Here is a 23,797-nt window from a genome sequence, read left to right on the forward strand (position 1 = left end):
TACAAACTGATTCGGTGCAGCTGGATTATAATTTTATATCGAAACTTTCCAAATTTCTTTCCTTTATATTTTATTTCTTTCCACTGTTCATTTATGAATCCTTTTGCACATGAAATAAAACTATCATTAAAAAAAAAAACACTGGCTTTTTTTTTTCCACAGTTTTTAAAAACTTTCTGTGCAGTATGATTGATTGTTTTGCTGTGTGTTTTGTGTATTATCATTCTTTTATTCCCACTCTTGACGCTCATTAACAGATCTACTACTACTGAACATATCAACGAAATAAAATCTACAGTTAAGGTTTTACTAAAGAAATCTGCTAACATCTCCGTTTCTGTTTCTAAGCAAAATAATTCAGACTAGTGACTTTCGGATCCACCCACACAAGGGATCATATCAATGCAACCGCATCATTAAATATTTATTTCAATGTACTTTTCCCCTCCCCTCCCTTTTCTATGTAGAGCCCTTCAGCCTGGTGCTTCTCTACCTGAGAGACTCCCAAATAGTACCTTTTTATAGAAGCTAAGAACCCTTAGCGAGCTAAAAAATGGATAATGTTGTCAAACTGCAACGGTATAAGAAGAATAAAACGTTTCGGGGCATCCTGTTATTGGAAAACAATCAACGTCTTGGTGGTAAGAGTAACGCCGTTTCGTCATCTTGTCACTGATTTGTTTGGAGCACCATGTTCTGGTGTGTTTTTATCCATTTCTTAGCTTTTACATATTAAACTGTATATTTAATAATGATAATAGCGCTCATCTGATTGCTCATACTTCTTCTGAAATTAATTACTTATTCACTTATTATTCATAAGTGAATATATGTCTTCATCACAACCCTTTTTGTGAATTTGGGTTGAGTGTGTTTAGTCGAGGAGCAGATGTGACCGATGTAGATTGTGTTACTGGATCTTCAGCTGAGCTGGAACACACGTCGGACTGGCTTGGTGTTTTCAGAGGGTGCGCTTTTGCTTCATTTACGGTAACGTGGACCTGCAGTGTCCGCAAAGGCATCAGGTGATCTACTGACTTGAAGCGTAGGTTGACTGGAGAAAACACAAAATGACAGGCAAAAATGTGAGGAAATAATCTACTGGGGTTTAGATATGGATGTAGGACAAGGCTAGGCGTTTGAGGATGTGCTCGTTTTGTTCATCCGTCTCATGCCTTTTTCATCTGCTTATGGATTATTATTATTATTCTCATCATTATTGTTACTGTTACCATTCTTCTTATTCTTATTCTTATTAGGCCACTTGGCGTAACATGGGGCTGTGTTATAGTCTGCGTCCCCGGTTATTCGGGGATCTGAGTGGAACCATTTCCAACGCGAATTCAGACACCGAGCAGCCGCCCGATCTGATCATTCCGTCGCGTGTTGGGGAATCTCGGCGCGACGAGTCCGGAGGGAACAGCAACAGCAAGGCAACTCCGTCTCCATTACGCGCGGGCCAGACGCACCAGTGGGACGCCGGTAAAATCCCCATCGGGGAACGCAGGCTTGCTGGAGACGCCACCGCGGATGGAGCGCTCATCCAGAACGGAGGAGGAGGAGGAGGAGGCGGCGGCGGCAAGGCCACGGGAACCGTGAAGGATCGCAGCCGAAGACTACACCTCCTCCCTACATCCAGCCAAAAGGCAAAGAACTGGGACAAACTGGTGGTGGAGGAAAAGGAGGCCGAGAAGGAGGCGCGGAAAGTCAGTAAAAATATTGACCGCGTCCTGAAAGAACTTAAAAGGGAATACAAACAGACCCACCGACTGCTTTTATTAGGTAAGATCATTAGCAATCTCACTCTAGGGTTTACATATATTCATATAGAATATTCTATATTCATTTTATATATATATATATATATATATATATATATATATATATATATATATATATATATATATATATATATTCTCATTTCCTACACGTATACTCTGGTCTAGCTAGCAGCTGACCTCGTTTTTTTCTTTTCTTTTCTTTTCTTTTCTTTTCTTTCTCCCCTCCCCTTTTGATCAAACCATTACGCAATATCCACCATATCTCCTCTCCACCAGATCAAAACAAACTCTCTCTTTGACACATAAACTAAAATTATTATTATTATTGTTATTATTGGTATTTTATTTATTTATTATAATTATTATTATTATAAATGAGCTAGCCTGTAACATAAGTAATATTCCTAAACTCTAGACTAGTGACGCCGTATGATCAGAGTCACGTGACCACCAGCTTGCCAACGTCACAGAACCGGAAACAAACAACTCCTGAAGTATTCGAGCGGATTTCGGAAAGAAGTGTTTGTTTGTTTATTTTTTAATTTGTTTATGTAGTTTATGTAGCCCCCAAACTAGATGCGATATATATATATATATATATATATATATATATATATATATATATATATATATATATATATATATATATAAACGTTGATTTGAAATTTGAAAATCATTTCACTGAATTACTGACTCAATGTTGAGTCTGAAAAATATCTTTTTTTAAAAAATAACTAAATATAAAAAATTTAATTGGAATTAAAATGGGCATATAAGAGATATTATATAAGATATAAGGGTGTATATAAGCTAGTGCTTGTACACTATAATGTCAATAAATAATTACAAAAACCTCATAAAAGTGAATGATTAAAACCCTTCATGGTAATAATTAAACATGGTTATTAGCTGTAATAAAACGTCACGTATGACATTAATCCTGATTGAATAACGCGTCAAACCGGTGACATTTATTTACTTCAATTATTTGTACTAATGTCCAGGGTTATTCTTTTAAACAAAACATTATTCAATTCGAATTAATTAATTTCATCATGAATAGTGCCTACAATCCTAGTCCCTTTAGTTTCGTCTTTTTTTTTTTTCTTTTTTTTTTCTTTTTTTACAATTAAAAAGTATTTACAAAAAAAGTCAATAAAATGCCACACGACACAACGGTGCAATACAAACTAAATAGAAATAAGCGTCTTATTCGTGCTTGGATATACATAGAGCTTAAATAATACTTGCATAACAAATGAGCGAATAACATATAGCTAGCATATGAAGAGAGAGGATTTATTTTATTTAACACTTAGAGAGAGTATAATACAATACATACGATATGGTATTTGCATTAGGATTTAGGAAAATCATCTTAGACGGCAGGTTTGGGATTTCTTAAAACTAATACACGAGTGTTAGAGATGACCAAAAAAAAAAAAACAGCCAAGGAATATGTTTAGGCACAAACAATCAGAGGTAAATCGTAATAATTAGATTAGCATTTCCAGAAACACTGGATCATATTGAAGGATGAAGCAAGTACGAGGAGATGCCGCGGCGCTTTTGTGCTCTTTAGTCTGTAGTCCAACTCTGTCATCTCCTTGTGTGTACGCTCTGCTCAAACAATTCAGTCTCGAAAGCGTTCATGCTGACCAGCCGAGCCGAGTCTCAACCGCGTCGTATAGCTGCGTTGCATTCTGGGACTTCGTTTGCACCGCTTCTACACTGGATTGATTTCTCATTACTGAATGATGTACTGAATGGTGCGTGAGCAAAGAAGCATCAAATATAAACGTCTTTAATGTGTATTCTGTTAGTTTACAGAATATACTTAACGGTGGAGAAATCCATACAACGCATCCAGTCCAGTCCGGTATCGCTTGCCTCTTTGCACTTTTGGAGCGTATCTGAGGAACTGAACTTTGCTTCCCCTATAACTAGGTTTTATCATTCACTCGGGTTGAACTTTGTTTCTGGAGTTCCCTTACTGCGTGAAGCAAAGAATGATCACGCAGTACTGATGTACTGGATCACATAAAATTGTTGGTGTTGTTAGAATTCATTTTTAATAAGTCTTAAGACTAAGGATCTTGTTAAAGGAGCCACTTTACCTGCATTACAGATAAAGTATTTATGGCAAGACACCCTTATCCAGAGCGACTTATTTATCTCATTTATACACCGAGCAGTCGAGGGTTCAGGACTTTGCTCAAGGGCCCAGCAGCGGTAGGTCAGCATCGCTGGGATTTGATCTCACGACCTTCCAAGTTGTGGTCCAACGCCTTAACTGCTGAGCTACCACTCTAACAAACCGTGACCACGGACAGAGTGAAGCGTTTATGAATCACGGCCTGATTTTTGCCGTCGCAGACAAAAATTGCACATCGTGAACAAATTCTCTGGAGTTGAGATCGGAGGTCTTAGAATTAGATTATTTAGTGCCATTGCGAACAAACATGGTCGACCAAAACGTTCCGTCAATTTTTACATTTTTTTTGTCTGACGTCTCGACGCTCATAGAGGATGTCAGAGGATCTTTACAATCGGACACGAAGAACACACACGCTATCATACAGTCTAGTAGAGAATTGGGGCAGATTTTATTAAGACCCATCTCATAAAGTGTGACAAGTAATAAACTATAAAATAGACTGTAAAACCTGCTTTAATTAAGGTGCCTTTTATAAGAGTAAAAAAAAAAAAAAGGTGTCTCGAGGCACACCTTTGATGCAAAGTATAGGACTGATCATAGCAATTTCTTTGGAACTAATTTACACATTGAATGTCTTCAATATCCATAAAGTTCTGTTTATTCACAAAAATTATTCGGCTCAGGCGAGCATTAGGCGCAGCTAAAAATGGGCAAAACGGCCGAGCTGGAGTTTTAAAGCCCGTGTAACACATCGAATATGTTCATGTAGAAATATTTGTCATACTTTGTTGGCTGGTGCTGTATTTTCATTATTCCCGCGAGACGTTTCCTGACAAAATCAATCTTCACACGGTAATTATAAAGACTAACATGCTGTCTATAGTCTATAATTAAATGCCTATAGTGAGCTGAAGGGTATTCCTAAGCAAGGTTGAGAGTTCCTCACACGGCGAGGTCGTCCTCTACGTGTCAGACGGACTGTCAAATGATCTCAAAGTCTCCGAGAATATGAGAACCTGCCAGGACTGGGGTTCGTGTGACATGCTTAGACTTCACGACGAAGGGTTAGGATTTCTTCAGGGAGGTGATATTAAAGTAAAGGTGTGGAGAAAGAAATGAAAAAGAAAGAAAACAGGAAGCCCATGGCGGTGCTATGCGGGAGCGACGTGGAGCATGTACACGTTTATAAATCATCAAAATACAGCTGTGGTGGGTTTTTTTTTGGTTGTGTTTTTTTTTTTTTTTTTTTTAAAGCTATGACAGGTAACTTAACAGGTAAATGAGGAAACTGAATACTGACAGGAAGATTATTTACAGTCTCTCATAGATGGTAGTTGAGGTTGACATCTTATTTGTTCATCTTAATTATACCACAGCGCTGTTCAACGATCGATTCCGATTGATCAGAAGGTTGTGCGGGTGAATTTTCTCGAACAGCAGCTCCGACAGTAGTGCAACTGCAAATCACGTGCGTACGTTAATGCTACGTTGTCTTTTCTGTCGAGACGATAGACGGAGTTGAAACCAAGAACATCCGCCTTTGTTGTAAAGAGATGTTTGGTCAACATTTACGGAAGGAGTCTCCAGTTGTAAGTTTTCCAAGTGTCCCAGTTTTTCAGGACAGAGGAGTTTACGTATCGAGGTTTTATTTTGGTGATACTATAAAAAGCCGTGAGAGACCTGGTGAGGGAATTGTTTCACAGATGTTCCCCAACGTCAAATGTAACTGTGCACAGATTGAACGTATAACTTTGGGACACTTCTTTGAGGTAACAGTGAGTCTGCTTCGTCACACCACCCCATCGTTGATTAGTTATTTATTTATTTTTTTGCCCTGTTCAGCAAGGGTGTTTTATTCCTTTATTGAGGTTCGTGGTTGTAGTACATGCTGTCAAGGACTGTTAAATGCCAAAGGGCTGTTAAATTAAGCAATTCTTTTGGAGTCATGTGAAAACTCCAGAAATAGAAATCTGATTTTGTCACATGAGTCCTTATATTCAACTGCTTAGCACTGTTTAGCTCCACAAACTAAACAGAGCACTCTCCTAATCGTGTAGAACACATTTCTGTGCTCTTTCTTTCTCTCTGAGTGCCATAACAGAACTATGAGAATGACATAGAGTCAAATATTTGCTCTTTCTCTCTCTCTGTCTGTCTCTGTGAATTGTCTGTGAAGCGACTGATAAAGAAAACATTTTTTTTCCATTGCGCGCCTAGGCGAATAAATACGGCGTCGCGAAAACACCCCTTTTCCGGATGTTTGGTCGTTTATGAATGTGGGCGATACCAAAGCGGAAAGGAAAGGAGGGGGGTGGGGGTGTTAACACAAGCTAATGGACGACAGTAAACAGTAGCATGGAGGGGAAATTCTGACAACGCCAAGGTTGCAGTGTATGCCAGCAACGAGAAAGCGTTTTAAACTGCGTTAATGTGTCATATAATTGCTTTATTCACCCGTCGTTTTTAAAGAAATACCCCTATAAGCGCCGACGTATGAAAAGCGCCAAAATAGCCGTTGGTACTCGGATCTATGTAGCCGAGTTACAGGCCCAGCCCTTGTCAGAGTCACTCTTTAAGTCACTGAAATGTGTCTATAGTTGTCGAAAGGAACGTTTTACAGCTTATAACGCTGAATTAAGGCCTAAACTGTCATTTAGACTGTATAACTAAACCATATGTTGGAGTTTGCTGTGCTTTAAGGTGTCTCAAATGAGGTGTAGATTGAAAAAATTACACAAGACAGGCGCATTTTGTCAATATTTATTAAGGACACTGGATCGTTCCGGATGTTTCCGATGCGTTTACACTGCCAAACAATTCACTTTAGGATTTTGCGTCAGAAGCCAGCGAAAACGTCAAACACGTCCGATATCCGGACGTTGGACTGACGTTCAAATCCGACTTTCCTGTTAATTCTTCAACAGACCATTTTCCAGAGTCCAGACTAAATAAATCGTCGTCTCGACCCGGCTGGATTTACATTGTAGGACTTGATGCACAGTTCTGATATTCTGACATATATCGGATTTTTTTTCTCCCTGTCTTTTTACATGTACGTTACACCCGACCCATATCCGATTCCTGTGTTTACGTCATTCCACCATAACGAACATTAGGACCATATGTATCTAGACAACTTGCTTTCTGTACCTTTCTTTTCTATAATATTCTCAGATATTCTATATTCGTATTAGGAAGTGTGTTGTTTTTATGGTATAAGCTAGGAGTGCAAATGCATGTGACTTTGACAGCTCAGCTCAATACTGAATATTCATCATGCCCTGATTTTTCCAAATTATGAAACCTTTTTTTAAATACCTTTAACAGTATTTCTGCTAACCGTCTCCTTTGTGTGATGGTGTAGGAGCTGGAGAATCGGGAAAAAGCACCATCGTGAAACAGATGAGAATTCTTCATGTGAACGGTTTTAACGCAGAGTAAGTGGGCTTTTACTTTGTATTAACATGAACACATCGTTTCTGATGCGCAAGCTTAAATATTCCATAAAAAAAACAACTTATTTGTTTTCCAGTAATGTATGAATCCATTTAACATCCAATACAGGAAACATCTTTTTTTCTTTTCCCCCAGTGAGTCATCTATTATAGGTTATAATAGGTTTTATTGCATTCACTCAACCCTGTTACATGAACACATTCATCCCCATGGACTATTTGGAATATTCCGCAAGTCATATGTTCAACAAGAAGTTGCATCATCCAGATTTCCTGTTGATCATGGGAAGAAGAAAGCTAAAGTCTTTTATTCTTTATTTTAATATATATTTTCGACATTATTTCTTCATTCATTTCAGGTACATCATTAGAACGTCCTTAATGTTCTGATGTCATTAGCAACCGGTTATGAAGAGCAAAACGAGCAAATAAACCTTTTAGGAAATGAGAGATTCAGTCATTGAAGTAGGACTGGAAGGTTAATATGTGCTGGGAACATAGTTTTGTTACAAGTCGACTGTTTAGCAGTAGCGTTTACGATCCTTGACCCTTTCCTGCAGCGACCTGGGAGTGACCTGCATACTAACCTTTTTTCCTTTTGAATATTTAGCTCTTTTTTGTTTTTTCTTGCCAAAACGGCGGCCAGACAAAATGCAAATAAAATTTACCTGCCAGAAAAGCAAAGTCACTGAAGGGGAAAGGTCGCACAGGATGTGAAAGACGTTTGCATCTAGAAAGAGCTTATTTTCACTTTCCGACTTAATGTAGGCGGATTTGGCTTGTGAATTCCTGAGCCTCTCTTGTGAGCCAAATGAAAACAAGTGGCTGTGATGTCTTTAGGTAATAATAATAATAATAATAATAATAATAATAAATAGAGGATAAGTATTAAGTAGCGTGACCCCAGGTTTTCCCTCGCTTTTTTCTTACTGTTATTTGTCTGGCGGTGGGGGAGGGGTTGGGTAGCTGTCTTGTACACCGACATACGCTAGGGTTTTTGTGTTTAAATTCTGTTTGTTTAAATGCCTCTGCCTGCTAGTATGCTTTTGTTAGCAATGTCGGCGCCTTTGAATAAAACATATTTAAACTAGCAGGCTGCTACGAAGACGAATTCGATTTATTTCCTAATTTGTGTCTGAAAACATTTACGTTTGTCCACAGAGAAAAAAGACAGAAAATCCAAGACATCCGGAAAAATGTCAAGGATGCCATAGTGGTAAGTGGACTATGAGGTGATTTAAATGCAGACTGTATTGTTTGAAGTTCTGACATCACAGAACGTACGAGGGAGGATTTCATATGTTTGGAATTTGGTATTATACTTTTTAAAATTTTTTTATTTTTTTTAAAGTCGTCATCGTACAACTCATCGATGTTTTGAATTTGTGTCCTAGACGATAGTGTCTGCAATGAGCACTTTAATACCACCTGTCCCTCTCGCCAATCCAGAGGACCAGTTTAGGATCGATTACATCAAAAGCATAGCACCGCTGTCGGATTTTGACTACCCGCAGGTAAGGGATGCGTTGCCGGGCTTTCGTTCGATCGGGTTTTAAAAATGTCTGGACCAAAAGATATTATCGAGGTAAAACCGTAAGTCGATTATTTTTGTCTTATTAACTCTGAGAGAATGTAGGTCATGCGCGATATGTATTTAAAGCACGAGAGCTGATCCTAGGTCATGTAAAACCTCAGAAACCCAGCTTTAGTGTATTTTTCCTGCGATATCACTATAGGCACACGATCATGTGTGCTTCTCTACACTCATGTAAATTATACATATAGTTGAACACTGACCAGACGTGACCCGACAGCTTGTTTATTCAGCGTCTGTCTTCTGCACAGGAGTTTTTTGACCATGCCAAGAAACTTTGGGATGATGAAGGAGTGAAAGCATGTTACGAGAGGTCCAACGAGTACCAGCTCATCGACTGTGCACATTAGTAAGTTCTCTTCCCTTCTCTTGTCTTTTGTTTGTGTTGAACGGATCGTTCTCATGAATCATTCTACTACGCTTTTTTCTTCTTCTTCTTTCTGTAATACCGAGTATCTCAGATGGACTTGTGCGGCAGACGCTCACATGATTTAAACCTTACAAGGAACAGATTCTGTAATATTTTAGCAAATTTAAAGGAGTCTCCAGCGTCAGTGCCTTGAAGTAAAGTGTTACTACGCCTCTGTCTTTAGGATAGAGGGGACTTTGCTCTTATGTGACAAGCTGCCTTTTGTTTTTAAAGCACTGCTGTAACTCAAGTGATAACAGGAACTAACTTGTTTCGTGGACGTTTCACAACATTAAATGTTACTATAAATAGATTAAAGCTAAGTGTTATTCTGTAACTAAAATGCAGTCGCTTGCAAATCGACCTCTTGGGTTTTATTCCTTATCTTAATTCTTAATCTTTCATGCTAGTAATCATTGTTAATCATAGTACATTTTTAAATCAGTCCTTAAAACCACATTGACTCTGACCAGATATAAAACAATTTGCTGAAGATGAATGAATGAAATGAACACAGTCCTGCAGGATCCTAGTCCAAATGCAAACCTTTAATCAGGGGTTCCTAAACAAGAGAGAGAGAGCTTTGAGCAAGCCCGACACAGAGCATGTGTGAGAATTCAACGAAAGAATATATGAGAGAGAGAGAGAGAGAGAGAGAGAGAGAGAGAGAGAGTGAAGCAATGCTGGATTTTCCAGTACCCGTGTTGTGTATAGTTGTTCTATCTCCAGTCCTCTCTTTTCGTGGCACCCTCCCAGAGCTTATATAAAAGCGCCATGGAGCCAGAGCAAACACTGGCTATTTATAGCAACTGCACTGCAGAGCACAAACTGTTTGCGTGGCCACGTGTGTGTGTGTGCAGTCAAATCAAAGTAAGTATCCTGGCAATGTGCTGTAAACAAAGGAAGGTCAGGAAGCGAAGCTAAGGTACATTGTGTGTTTGTGTGTGTGTGTGTGTGTGTGTGTGTCTTTGACTGGAATGAACACATTAATCATGGCGCACAAATTAAATTTATTGGAGTAAAATGTGTCAAGGGGATGGCGCAAGAGTGGAAACTTGGGCATTTGATCCCATGCTTGCAGTTCTCTACACTACTCTACACTAGACTACACTACGGAGGATCAGTCGCGAACTATTCCTAACAAAACGACGAACATTTCCCATAAACCTGGCCAGTCATAAAAGATACATATAATGATGAAGGATATAAAGTGGATGTGAACATATTTACGTCCACTTCGATCAATTCTGGCTGTCCTGGGTTAGATGATCAGCGTGGCAAGAGGAATAAATCATGATGTACAGCACTAACATGACATGTTTCAGGTTAGTCAACAGTTATAGTCCATTTGCTAGGTAGTTTAAAAAAAAAAAAAAAGGGCCTGTATGAGTCATCACTGTGCCCCAGTGGATGTTTGTTGATATCGAATTGGGTGTATGTATGATGATGGAAATGTTAGAAGGGTTTTTGTGTCCTCTTAACCGGAGGGGTGAGGTTCGTTGATTTGAGGGGATTTTTGGGGCCGGTGGGGGGTATTAGGAATGTGTGTGGCACTGCTTTTTATACCCGCTTCCTAAGATTTCTGATCAAACCTGGTCACCCACGCAGACCCGCCCATTCCAAGCAGACACTCATGGCCAATCCTAAATACTTCTACACTCTTGACTATTCCCGCCTGCTCCCGCCTCCTCCCTCAGACACACTTGACCAGTCCTGCTTCCTCCCTCAGACGCACTTGACCAGTCCCGCCCACTCCCTCAAACACACTTGACCAGTCCCGCCTGCTCATGAAGATATTCCTGCTCCTGCCTATTCTCGCAGACACTCTTGAACAGTCCCACTGGCTCCCACAGAAACTCATGACTAATCTTGACTGCTCCCACAGACACACTCGACCAATCCTGATCCATACCCACATACAGTCTTGACCAATCCCCCCTGCTCCTGCAGACCCTTTTCACCAAACCCGTCTACTCCTATGGCCATGTTTATCCAATCCCACCCATTTCTGCCTACTCCCATGGACACTCTTGATCAGTCCCACTTTTTCTTGTCAACAGTGTTTCCCACAGAGACACACTTGACTAATACTACAGATTCCTGCCCACAGTGTCTCTCATAGAGACACTCTTGTCCAATCCTGCCCGCTCCTGGAGACACTCTTGATCAATCCCACTTGTTCCTGCCAACAATGTCTCCCAGAGACACACTTGACTAATACTACCAATTCCTGCCCACGGAGTCTCCCATAGAGACACTCTTGACTAAACCTGTCCTGGAGACACTCGGTCCCACTTGTACCTGCCAACAGTGTTTCCAACAGAGACACTCTTGACCAATCTAGACCACTTGAGCAGGATGTTTGACCAATACCACCCAATACTACAGACACTCTTGACCAATCCTACTTCTTCCTGCCCGCAGTGTCTCCCGCAGAGGCACTTGTGACGAATCCCATCCGTTCCTGCCCACCGCTGCAGACACTCAACAGACAATCCCAGTCGTTCCCACAGTTCTGTTTCCTAAAATCTAAACAAATTATTAATTAAATCCAACATGACCCTGACTACGATAAAGCAGTTACTGACGATGAATGAATGGACATAGTCAGTGGTCTGCACAGAGCCACGTGAACACCCATTATGCTCCCATGATAGTGACCTTGGCCTTTGTTTGTCCTGCGAGCTTAATATGTGACCGCCCTATCCCGCATGAGAGTGAAAAATGGAGCCTCGAATTTGGACCCCCATGCAATGGCCAACCGTTTTATTTTTGAATGGATGGGTTCTTACAGGATATCATTCCTGATTGTATTCATATGTTTGTAATGGGGATTAGTGTCAACATGTCATGTCTAAATGTGGATCTTTATTAGCTGATTAATCCTTCAGTTGAGTAATAGGCACATAAGTGTACTCGAAGCACCACGGACAGCTGACCCGGATGTACAGTTTTGGATAGACAGATTTTGCAATGATGCCTGGAGATTTCCACGTGTTGTTTGAAGCCTTTTTATTTATATGTGATAGAATGGAAACTTGGCTCACCTATATTCATACCTGACATGTCAATTAAATCTCCTTTTGATGTACTGTTTCAGGAATCATATGAGGTATTGCTCATACTCCATACTTTCCTGTTCCTTGAAATGGGCGTGTCTCTTCTTATATTTATAGATATGTGGTGTGTGTGTGTGTGTGTGTGTGTGTGTGTGTGTGTGTGTGTGTATTTCTGCCCAAATTAATTGTTTGTTTCTGTATCTTCATAGCTTCCTTGACCGAATTGATGCTGTAAGACAAAGTGACTACACGCCAACAGATCAGGTACACTTTCAGTTTACAACCTTTTTTTTATTGATTTTTTTTTTTTTTTTTTTAATGAGTTTCATTTCCTGTAAGTCAGTTACTAAGAATAACTCCAGTGATAAGATCTTTTACTGTATCTGCTGTGATCTTGTCACTTTTTGTCTTGTGCTAAGTCATTCGCATGTTTACTTGCTTGCTTCATATTTACTTTGTCCGTGTCTTGCTCCAGGACTTGCTGCGCTGCAGAGTTCTGACATCAGGGATCTTTGAAACGCGATTTCAAGTAGACAAAGTTAACTTTCAGTGAGTCGGTTTCCTGTCACTACAAAGGGAGTATGCAAAATGATAGAAAATGTATTGAAGATTCCTTATAAAAAAACAAATTTATTTGCTTCAAAATAAACCATTGCACCATGATTGGGATAAAATCATGGTTTGATGATAATAATTAAAAAGTTTAAAAGTTTCGATAGTGGTTATGTGTTCCACTAGAGGGCACTATTTTTCTTGTTTCCACACTGCCTGGTTATTTCTTCTTGATCTTTGTTCTTTTTCGTTTTTTTCTCTCTTAGCATGTTTGATGTGGGAGGTCAAAGAGATGAGAGGAGAAAGTGGATCCAGTGCTTTAATGGTATGTTTGACTGTAATTTTTAGTGTTTATATTTACATAGGAAGATTAAGCATTAAGCTTACCTAATACAGTGTCTGGTTGTTAGGATAAAATTTTCATTTTCATTTTAGCCAGAAATATTTTTTTAAAATAAGGGGGGAGGGGGTATGGCTTAACTAGCGTGTGCATTCATTTCCATTCTTTTTCCTTAATAAAAACACCCTAAAGTTACAACAACTGCATTTTACTTGTATTTTTCATTTGTTGAATTTTAAAATTGCCTTTAAAGGTGTGTATGATCCGTGGTGTGTTTTTTTTTTTTTTTTTTTTTTTTTTTCTTTTTTCTTTTTCGTTCCAGACGTCACTGCGATCATCTTCGTGGTGGCGAGTAGCAGTTATAACATGGTCATTAGAGAGGACAACAACACAAACAGACTACGAGAAGCTCTCGACCTCTTTCGCAGTATCTGGAACAACAGGTACTTCTGTGATGCCGACATAACCTTTTTTTTTTTTTTTATTTTTTTTTTTTTATAAATGTAATCCATAAAACAACTTAATAGAGAAAAAAAGTTCGTAAACGTGCGTAGAAAACATTCCATTGACCTTATCTATCTATATGTATAACTGAGGATTTGAATAATTCTGGAAGATAATGGAAACCGTGTTTCAAAGCATTTCTTTCGTGACCATGTCTCTGTGTTTCTTCCCCCCAAGGTGGTTACGGACCATCTCGGTGATCTTATTCCTCAACAAGCAGGACATGCTGGCAGAGAAAGTATTAGCTGGGAAATCCAAAATTGAAGACTATTTCCCAGAATACGCTCGCTACACCATACCAAATGAAGGTGATCCTACTTCCCTACTTCACATGCATCCATTTTTATATATATATATTTTTATATATATAAAAAATGGGACCTAGACATCATGACTTCCAAAACATTCATATACATGATGATGTATATGAAGTCGATTTAATTTCCTATAACATGTGCTGAAGTGTTTTATTTTTCATATGCCATTTGGATGCCAAGGTGTATGATTAAACTAAACTTATTTATTAAGAATCAACGTCCACAAAACTTGTTAGTTCCTTTTATTACTTATGTAATAGCAGCTACAAACATTTTTTTTTCTCTGTCTTTTAAGTTAATAAGACCAAAAAAAGAAAAACAAGAGAAAAAATGTCAGAAAATCTAAAATACCGTACGTACTACCTCCCCCCTCCCCCAACCAAACACTTATTCTATTGACCATAATGGCACCAGACAAAATCATGCCTTTGTGTGTTTGTATCCTTTCAGCGACTCCAGAACCAGGAGAAGACCCAAGAGTGACAAGAGCCAAGTATTTCATTCGGGATGAATTCCTGGTAGGTGTTTTGATGATGCAGTGAATTCCCTTCAGAAAGTTCTGAGTCAGACTGTTTTGAAATTTGAATTGTGTGAAATTACGGCAACGTTTGCCGCGTTGGCGTTTTTCATCTCCAATGTTATCCTTTTGCTCTCTAACAGAGGATCAGCACGGCAAGCGGAGACGGACGCCATTACTGTTACCCTCATTTTACGTGCGCTGTGGACACGGAAAATATCCGCCGGGTATTTAACGACTGTCGGGACATCATCCAGAGAATGCACCTGAGGCAGTATGAACTCTTGTGATCTGGTTTTACGAAAGCCAGAGCACTTTTGTTTTTAAAAGAACCCACTCCTAAACAAGGCCAAAACCCATGGACTATATGTATGACTTATTTTTGGCAGATCCAGAGTTTCTTGTTTATTATTGTTTAGTTTTTTTGAACCATTGTTAATCTTAAGGGGTATATATTTTATTTACTTTCTGTCATTCCGCTAAGCCTTTGGCTATCCTTATTAGTGTGTGTGTGCGTGTGCGCGCACGTGTTCACCATATTGATAGTTTATCAGCTAAACCTACCATATTGACCCCCTTTGTAGACTTACACTTAGCATCTGTAGCACCTATGTTGCTAGGCAACAGTTTAAAGCCCACCTCTGCCCTGTCCATCAGTGGAACTTGAACACCATAAGACAACATTTGCTAAAAAGTGGCAATTAATGTAATTTAACTTTTAAAAAAAAAAAAAGAAAAAATAATTGAATTAGTGACGCATAAATATTCAGTGCTCACAGTGAAGCATGCTAGTGGTAGCATCACATGGAGCCGTACTCTTGGTCTATTGTTTGATTATTTGATTATTGTCCTCCGTACACGGTCACTGAGTTTTGGTGGATGGCCTCTTCTAGGCTCTTCCTTCCAGTTTTTTGGCCCACATTTTGGCTTTGAGCTCGGGCATTCTCGTAAGCCTACTTACTGCGTGGCGAGTTATTTATGTAGAGCTGCACAGTTATTTAGCAGTCAATGCTTAGTACAAATAGTTTAAACCAACAGCCAGACCTCTGCAGAAGAGTAGGCGCTCCACGTGCTGAGGTGGTATTCGGTATTCTCACCGAGAAATAAACACGACGCATTTGGATCAAAGCAACGTTATGTGGTGAATGTTAGATCAACAGCCTAGCGAACCAGCTTGTTCCGTTCCTCACCAGATCCACACGTTACTTTGCCATTCTTCATCATTTGGTGCATCTTTTCCACTAATGAATGGCGGGCGGGGAACATGGGGCATAATCAACAGGAACATATTAGAATGTCCCTTGCATATTTTGGTGCTTGGACCCCTATAATGACAATATTCATATTGATTTTGAATTGCAAAGCTATATGGTAAGTGTAGCTAATAAACTGTTGGGTATATATATACATATACTCTCTCACACACACACCACACACACACCACACACACACACACACACACTCTTGCATCCACCAATTTCTGGAGGTGGCACCACATTGTGACCCCTGACCTCTTGGCCTCTTGGGCTCTCTGCTGCTCTTTGTCTCCGCTCTACTGAAGAGGTGAACACTGGGAAAAAGAAGTACATGAGAATACGAGCGACGCACTTTTGCACCAGGTTTTAAGGACTGTGTTTTTACAGGCAGATACACTCAATGTAGCATTGCAATGTTTGGAGTTTGGAGCATTATTACAGGTTAAAGTGAGTCGACTGAAGACGTTAAAGCAACCACAGCCCCTTTGGTCTGTCCATGCATTTTATTTCTGACTTTAGACCACTTTGGATGAGTGTGTGTGGTATGTGGTATGTGATATGTATATCACATATATATATACACACACATATATACATATATATATGTGAACACACACTCTGTCTCTTGACTTGTACAGACAGTGCAAGCTGACATTTCTCTTGCACAGATTATGTATAAAAAAAAAAAGTTATTTTGTACAACTTAACGGAAAGAGAGGTGGGAAAAAAAATCTACTTGTAGATCTTTGTGCCTTCACTATGGCTGTACCTGTAAACAAAGCTGAGATATACGTACGTTTTTGTTTGTTAGTTTGTTTTTTTGTTGATTTATTTTGGGGTTTTTTTTGTTTTTTTTTGGACTGCACTGTACAGCTTGATGTCACTCTATCAGCAGGAGCGATTGCAGATGGGGACCTATTCTGTAAATGTTCTTTCTTTTTAATTATTTTTTTGTTTTGTTTGCTTGTTTTGTTTATAAAAAAAACAAAAAAAAAAACAAAATGCTGATTAGTTAAAAAAAAAAAAAGCAAAAAGAAAACAAACCCCGCCCCCCCAAAAATTCTGTATACATTATGCAAATTGAACCCCATTAGCATAACATAAAAGAGCAACGTGCATAAAACATAAGATGGAAAAATCAGCTGATCAAAAGATACAACCAGGTGTTGTTTTTCATAGGGACCTTTTTCAGTATGATTGCAATATGTTTGTGTGTGTGTGTGTAGTGTGTATGCAACAGTGCACTGTTTGCACTCGCTTATAAATGTGTGTACATGTAAATTTATAGGTCTATATAAATATATATGTACAATTCTACATGTTTAATTATGTGTGTGGACGTGTATACATGCTTTTCTATGTATACAGTGAAGAAGTGTACATACACACATAGATAAGCATGTGTGGAGTGGAAATGAATAAATGAGAGTGTGCAATACAGAAAGCCGTTGTGCTTGAGTCCGAGAACCCAAAGGAATGCCGAGGATCCCTGATGTGTGACTGCTGAATAAAACACTGTGGAGTAGGAAGCGTGTAACCTCATTAAATGTTTGCGGTAACTGTTGATCAGTCCTGCACGTCGGGGTGGAGGACGTTTAGCACGTTCCTCAGTACAGAACAGCTTCAGGTCCTTCTGAAGGAAAGAGTTCACGTGAGGAACCTCACCAACATCCAACCGTCGGACAGGCTCGCGAGGCGCAGCGCGTTAGGCGAGTGTGTCGGGTCACGTGGTAGGCCTGTAGCGAGGTGAGCAGTACTTTAGAGCAGTAGACATGAAAATAGCAAGCTGTTGTGTAGTATGGCAAAGTAGACAGTGGTGCAGCATGCATTAGTCTAGTGTAACAAAGTAAATACATACAGAAATGTGTATATATAACTAATGCATACACACAGGTATTTAGATATATGTACACATACATATAAATAGATAAACATATATGTACACTTAAATCAAACATGTATGTACATAGATACATATATATAAACAAAGAAATATACATATAAAAACATAAATACAAATATATATAAATATAAACATACATCTATACATGCACATAAAACAAGTAGATATGTACATATACACACAAACACATGTACAAATATATACACATATATATTATATATACACACAAAATATATGTACAAATATACACATAAAACAAATATATGTAGATATATACATAGACAATATATAAACATAAATATAAATATATACACGTGTATATATATAATATAAATATACAATATATATATAAAATATACATATAAATGTGTGTACACATATAATACAAAATATATGTACATATATACATAGATAATATATATAAACATAAAAATATATAAATATATACACGTGTGTGTATATATATATATAATATAAATATACAATATTATACAATAATATATAAAAATAAATATATAGTGTGTATATGTGTGTATATATATAAATATATATAAAATATATATATATAGACGTGTATATGCGTGTATGTGTGTGTATATGCGTGTATGTGTGTGTATGTGTGTGTATATATATATATATATATATATATATATATATATATATATATATATATATAGTGTGTATATATAATATAATATAATATATAATATAAATAGAGAATATATAAAATATACGTATAAATAGAAATAAAAATATATAATATAAATATATATAAGTATAAGTATATATATATAATATATAAATATATGTAAGTAAATATAAATATATATATAAATATATAAATATATATATATATAAAGATATATGTGTATGCATAATATAAATATATACATGTATATATATACACACACGTGTGTATATGTGTGTATATATATATATAATATAATATAATATATATATTATATTGTATGCATAATATAAATATATACATGTATATATATACACACACGTGTGTATATGTGTGTATATATATATATAATATAATATAATATATATAAATAATATAAATAGATAATATATAAAATATACATATAAATAGAAATAAATATATATAAGTAAATATAAATATATATATATAAGTACAAGTATATATATATAATATATACAAATATATAATATATAAATATATAAGTATACATATATATATATAATATATATAAATATATATAATATAAAGTAAATATAAATATATATGTATATATAATAAAAATATATATAAATATAAATAAGTATAAGTATATATATATATAATATATAAATATATATAAGTAAATATAAATATATAATATATAAATATATATATATAAAAATATATAAGTAAATATAAATAAATATATATAAGTAAATATAAATATATAAATATATATAAAAATATATATATAATATAAAGTAAATATAAATATATACACGTATATATAATAAATATATATATATAAAATTATTAGGGGTACATGGTCCACTGCAGCATAACCCCTGTTTTCACCTCTCCAGAAACCCCAGGTGGGAGAGACTGGCTTTTCTCTCTCTTTCTCTGCCAGATCCCAACCTGGTTCCAGCACTTTCACCTCACCCGAGCCGAGCCTCGAACCTGTGTGCTTCAAGCAGGGACAGGATGGACTCATCCTCAGCCTTCTGAGCTGCCAGTGCCTTCAACTGACAATTGTTCCCTGGGGGCTTTAACTTTTACTTTGCATTACTTATACAACAAGTATACAAAATAAAAATCTTGCTCACTTAAGGCTGGTCTTGAACCACAGCCCTGACATTACATTTGTGAAAACTCACTTAGACGACTGCACCAACCAAGCTGATCAGCACCTCTCTGTATAAAGGCCTTATCCTTCACTATCTGCCTACAGCTGTGTCACAGCACATTCACACATGAACATGGTTTTTGACAGCCACAACATTAAGTATTAATGGCACAACAGGTAGTGCTGCTACCTCTTAGCTAAAGGGTCCTGGGTTTGAGTCTCAGGTTACTGATTGTGTATTTCACATTATCTCTGTATTCACATGAACTGCATTGCTGAAAAGTAATATATGTAAATAAGTCTGTTGATGTGTGCTACTGATGATGATGTGTACAAATGTGTCTAATGATGGTGTCTGTAAATATGACTGATGAGGTATATGATGTGTATAAATATGACTAGGTAGATGCAGTATATTGTGGGTATAATCAGACCACTTAACCCCAGCTGTACCTATAATGGTTACGAGACTCCTCCCATAAAGAGTAAATTAACTTCCAAGGATGCTTTAAGCCTGAGACATGTAAAAGGAAATACAATGTTTTAAACAATCCTGGCTGCAGCTATAGAAAATTATCATCATCTAACCCATTGTGTGGACAAGTATTTCCTTCTAGGGGCCAAAATGGTTTAATGGACAGACACACACCAGGTTGTCTTGAGAATTCAACTTTAAAGACACCCTTGACCAATTTACTGACCTCATTAGCATCATCATCATTAAGACATAAGAACAACTCCAAATAGGAACCACTGTATTGACCGACTAAAGAGTATGTAGTATGGCTGCTGACCAAATTGCTCAAGTCAAGTGGGTTTTAATTGTCATTCCTCTATAATATAACTTTGTATATGTTGTGGGTCTGTAATGTTATTTAATTTTGTTTTATCGACATGTCTCAGTCTGCACCATGAATAATAATGATAATAATAATTTTTTTATTTGCCCAGGAACAAAATTCAGGAAGTAGCGGCCTGTAAAAGACTCCAACTGGACCAGGATCAGACGCTCAAAGTTCTTCATGGCGACCATCTCCTCTTTCAGTCCTGCTGCATCTCATCCATCTTGTAGCAAAGGATGTGATGTGTTGGGAACCATGACTTGTAGGACCTACCTCGCTTCCCGCAACACTTACACCAGCACTTCACTTGCGAAAACGTGTAATTCCAAGACGTTATGAAAGGAGAAATACACTTTAATTGAGTAATACTTAGCAGGACACACTTTTTATTTATTTATTGTGATTTAGAAGTTCTCATTTACAGTCATTTACGCTAGGTGTTTTTAATTTTCACTAACACACACACACGTATTCGGTTAAACACAATTCGTCTGTAGCTGTATTTCAGAAAACACATCATCTAGTGCATCCAACACCAGTTCTGTAAACATACTACAGACGCAAGAAAGATAACGCTATAGGATTTCTAGAATTTATAAACACCACTCATGCCAAGAGAATGTGACGACTATTCCTCTTCTTCTTCTTATTATTATTTCTTTATACTAAACCTATACGTCAACTGAATAAAACTCTCTGTGCTGCACAAAAGATTACACCACACGTGAATACACTTACACATTCATGAATGTGTTATAGTAATGCATTTGGACACTCGGTCAAATCATGCACTGTGAAGTAGATTACAGACTCCTCTTATAAATTATTTGTGTAATTCAGATCATGAATCGTTCCCTATAACTTTCTAATAGTTAAACTGGGCCTTATTTACTTAACTTGGCACTGTTGGTCTTGTCATGTTCCATTTTAAAGAGAAAGCATCAATGGTAATACTTTGTAATTCTGGCTGTTTGGTAGAATATGCCAGGACACGTTAGATAAACTTTGTTGTGTATACAGGATTAACTTTCCAAGCCTCAATCCCATTCTCAGTGTGTCTTATTCAGTTTCTGCCCCTGGTGGCCCTGCTGTGAGGGCTGTTTGGGACTGTCTGGAAAATACGGAATGATCCCAGTTGCACGTTACTCTTCAGTGAAAACGTTCAACTTAAAAGCCTTTGCCGACACATGGATGTCACGTAATAAGCATTATCAGAGGCTAAATTTATGAAAAATATATCTAATAAAAATATACTATGCCAAAACAAAACAAAACAAAAAAACCCAGACAAAATAAATAATCAAAAACTGTGTGCTTAAAGCAAAAGGCGAAAAAAAAAACGGTGCATCAGTGTTAGCTAGAAAAGTGTTCTCCAATCAGGCTTTCCTGTTCTACATACGCGAATGTAAACGCTTCATAGTAACATTAGCAAAACGTTTGCTACTAAAGTCATGCTGTTTTGTGATGCGTTTAGGAAATTTAAACAAAACATGTCAGGGAAATGTTTGAGGGAAATTAGCTACGCTTTTCCATCGAGCAAAACCTTGACGGTGCTAGCGCTAGAAAAGGAAGGAAGCAGGAAGTTGTACAGGTTTCTGAAGGGTTTGTTAAAATGAGAAAACATTTGTGCAAAAAACGGTCTGGAGTTACCCGTCGTCACCCTCCTCATATACTGTACGTTCCTGTCCGACTCGAACCGCTCATGGAGTATCGAGACCAACGTTGTTATTTCCGTTGTAGTGGAAAGTAAATTCGCGACAAAAGCTACTGTATAGCTAGACATAAGAAAGTAGTTAGGAAAAGACGACAGGGGTTTTTAAGACAAGACGGGTGCATTGATTTCGTATCAATATTCTGCGTGTCGATGGTTTCGTCTTGGTTACGGCTTTCCAGACTGGGTCATCTTGGGGATCGGAACTGTAACCGGTTGTCCAACTGGTGCAGAGATTTGAGCTTTGAAGCTCTGCTGGCCGCCAGCCGTCCCTCGCTGAACCTCGGAGCAGTACCTTTGAGTTACTTCCACCTTTCCGTGACTCGTCGACGATCCGGGAGCGGACGCAGACTGGCTGTAAGACACCCCGCTGACACGGATCGGTATAAACTTCTCCCCAGCTGATGAGGGGTCGGAAAAGACGTTCGAGAAGTGCTCCTTAAAGCGACTGAAGAACCCAGGACGTACTTTCGGGGTTGGCAAAAGCGGACGGCCCAGATTTAGCAGGACGGGTCGACCGACGGTGGGTTCGTTAATTTCCGTTTGTAGAACCGAAATTTCAACCGGCCTCTCCGCAGGTACGTTAGAATCTCCACAACCAAATGTCTCGCCCTCTTTGGGAACGTAATCCTCCAGGTCTTCCAGGGTGAACACTTTATTCCCGTCGTCTAAGATGTCATCGCTGAAGTCATCGCATGCGGCTGCCTGATCAACATCATCATCATCATCAGTGTCCGTGTCACAGATTTCCATCAAGACACACGGCTGATCGAAATCCACAACTTCCACTTCTGGAGAATCCATACTCGCTGTTTCGGACTCGCCGTCCCAAGAGAAAGTTTGCGAGTCCATGCTAGCCCCGGACACTTGCATTTCCTCCACTAACTTGTTGTTTGAGTTGTTCACGTTAGGGTTATCGGTTGGCTGTCTCCTGCCGGGGGAAGCACCTCGTCTCCTCGGCAGCTTTGGCGACTTGTTCACTTTATACTCGATAATCTCTTCCACTTCGACCCATTTCGGGTTCCTGGCTGCAGTGCCCTCGGGTTCCGTGACGTACAGAGTGGGGACGGCTTTTTTAGACATTGTCCTCTTCTGTCGCGGCGGTTCAGAAGTGGAGGCTTCGGAGCGGTAAACTCCCATGGAGGACGGGCGGGGAGACGGGCGGGGAGACGCGTGGCGCTTCATTCGAGTGTTCTTCACGACAGTCGTGATGGTCTCCTCTCTGCAAAAAGGACACCACAGGAAACTGCAAACTGATGCATTCGAATTATCACGTACTTCGACGGTTATCAGCTAACGATCGCCAACGATGGGCGTCGATTCCAAGGAGAATCGATTCATTGATTCCAGGAATTAAAAACTACGAGTCAACCTCAAGATTTGGAGGCAATTCCATGAATTAAAAACAAAAAAAACACCACATGACCATCTGGTTGTTTCAGGCATTGGGATGACCAGTGGATATCGATCTTGAATTTTTTCTTTTTATTTGACGGATCTAAATAAGAACGAAAAAATACCGCACCAAGTCGTTATCTATTTTAAGCGTATTTTATCCTAGACAAAGCAGACAATAGTGTACACG

The 23,797-nt window shown here is 38.2% G+C and overlaps 2 protein-coding genes across 14 annotated transcripts in view; one reads left to right on the top strand and one right to left on the bottom strand.

Moving 5' to 3' along the window:
* The first annotated feature begins 526 nt into the window (after window positions 1–526).
* gnal2 (guanine nucleotide binding protein (G protein), alpha activating activity polypeptide, olfactory type 2) lies at window positions 527–17,386 on the top strand. 3 transcript variants are annotated; one of them, XM_053688160.1, is made up of 14 exons: window positions 527–641; window positions 1,260–1,782; window positions 7,304–7,376; window positions 8,556–8,610; window positions 8,789–8,908; window positions 9,240–9,337; window positions 12,666–12,720; window positions 12,932–13,005; window positions 13,275–13,333; window positions 13,671–13,791; window positions 14,030–14,160; window positions 14,465–14,521; window positions 14,620–14,687; window positions 14,830–17,386. In XM_053688160.1, exons 1-14 carry the CDS (start codon window positions 561–563, stop codon window positions 14,974–14,976), a joined length of 1,662 nt encoding a protein of 553 aa, XP_053544135.1. In that variant the 5' UTR covers window positions 527–560; the 3' UTR covers window positions 14,977–17,386. The 3 variants fall into 3 exon arrangements, with proteins under 3 accessions (XP_053544135.1, XP_053544161.1, XP_053544185.1); XM_053688210.1 differs by lacking the exon at window positions 527–641 and adding an exon at window positions 951–1,085; XM_053688186.1 differs by lacking the exon at window positions 14,465–14,521 and having other exon boundaries at window positions 534–641.
* Window positions 17,387–20,881: 3,495 nt separating this feature from the next.
* obscnb (obscurin, cytoskeletal calmodulin and titin-interacting RhoGEF b) overlaps window positions 20,882–23,797 on the bottom strand; it is a 58,308-nt gene continuing 55,392 nt past the window's right edge. For all 11 annotated transcript variants that reach the window (XM_017466774.3, XM_017466799.3, XM_017466810.3 and 8 more), the window contains one exon: window positions 20,882–23,434. In XM_017466774.3, coding sequence (XP_017322263.1) covers window positions 22,381–23,434 — 1,054 coding nt within the window. In that variant the 3' untranslated portion in view covers window positions 20,882–22,380. The remainder of the gene's footprint in view (window positions 23,435–23,797) is intronic.

The sequence above is a fragment of the Ictalurus punctatus genome, chromosome 1 (assembly GCF_001660625.3).
Source record: "Ictalurus punctatus breed USDA103 chromosome 1, Coco_2.0, whole genome shotgun sequence".
Lineage (NCBI taxonomy): Eukaryota > Metazoa > Chordata > Actinopteri > Siluriformes > Ictaluridae > Ictalurus > Ictalurus punctatus.

Excerpts from the sequence above, each read along its gene's own strand:
- gnal2 (XM_053688160.1), top strand. The coding sequence starts at position 561 with ATGTTGTCAAACTGCAACGGTATAAGAAGAATAAAACGTTTCGGGGCA. Across the intron at positions 7,377-8,555 it reads GTGAACGGTTTTAACGCAGA|AGAAAAAAGACAGAAAATCC; the intron begins GTAAGTGGGCTT and ends GTTTGTCCACAG. Across the intron at positions 13,334-13,670 it reads GTGGATCCAGTGCTTTAATG|ACGTCACTGCGATCATCTTC; the intron begins GTATGTTTGACT and ends TTTTCGTTCCAG.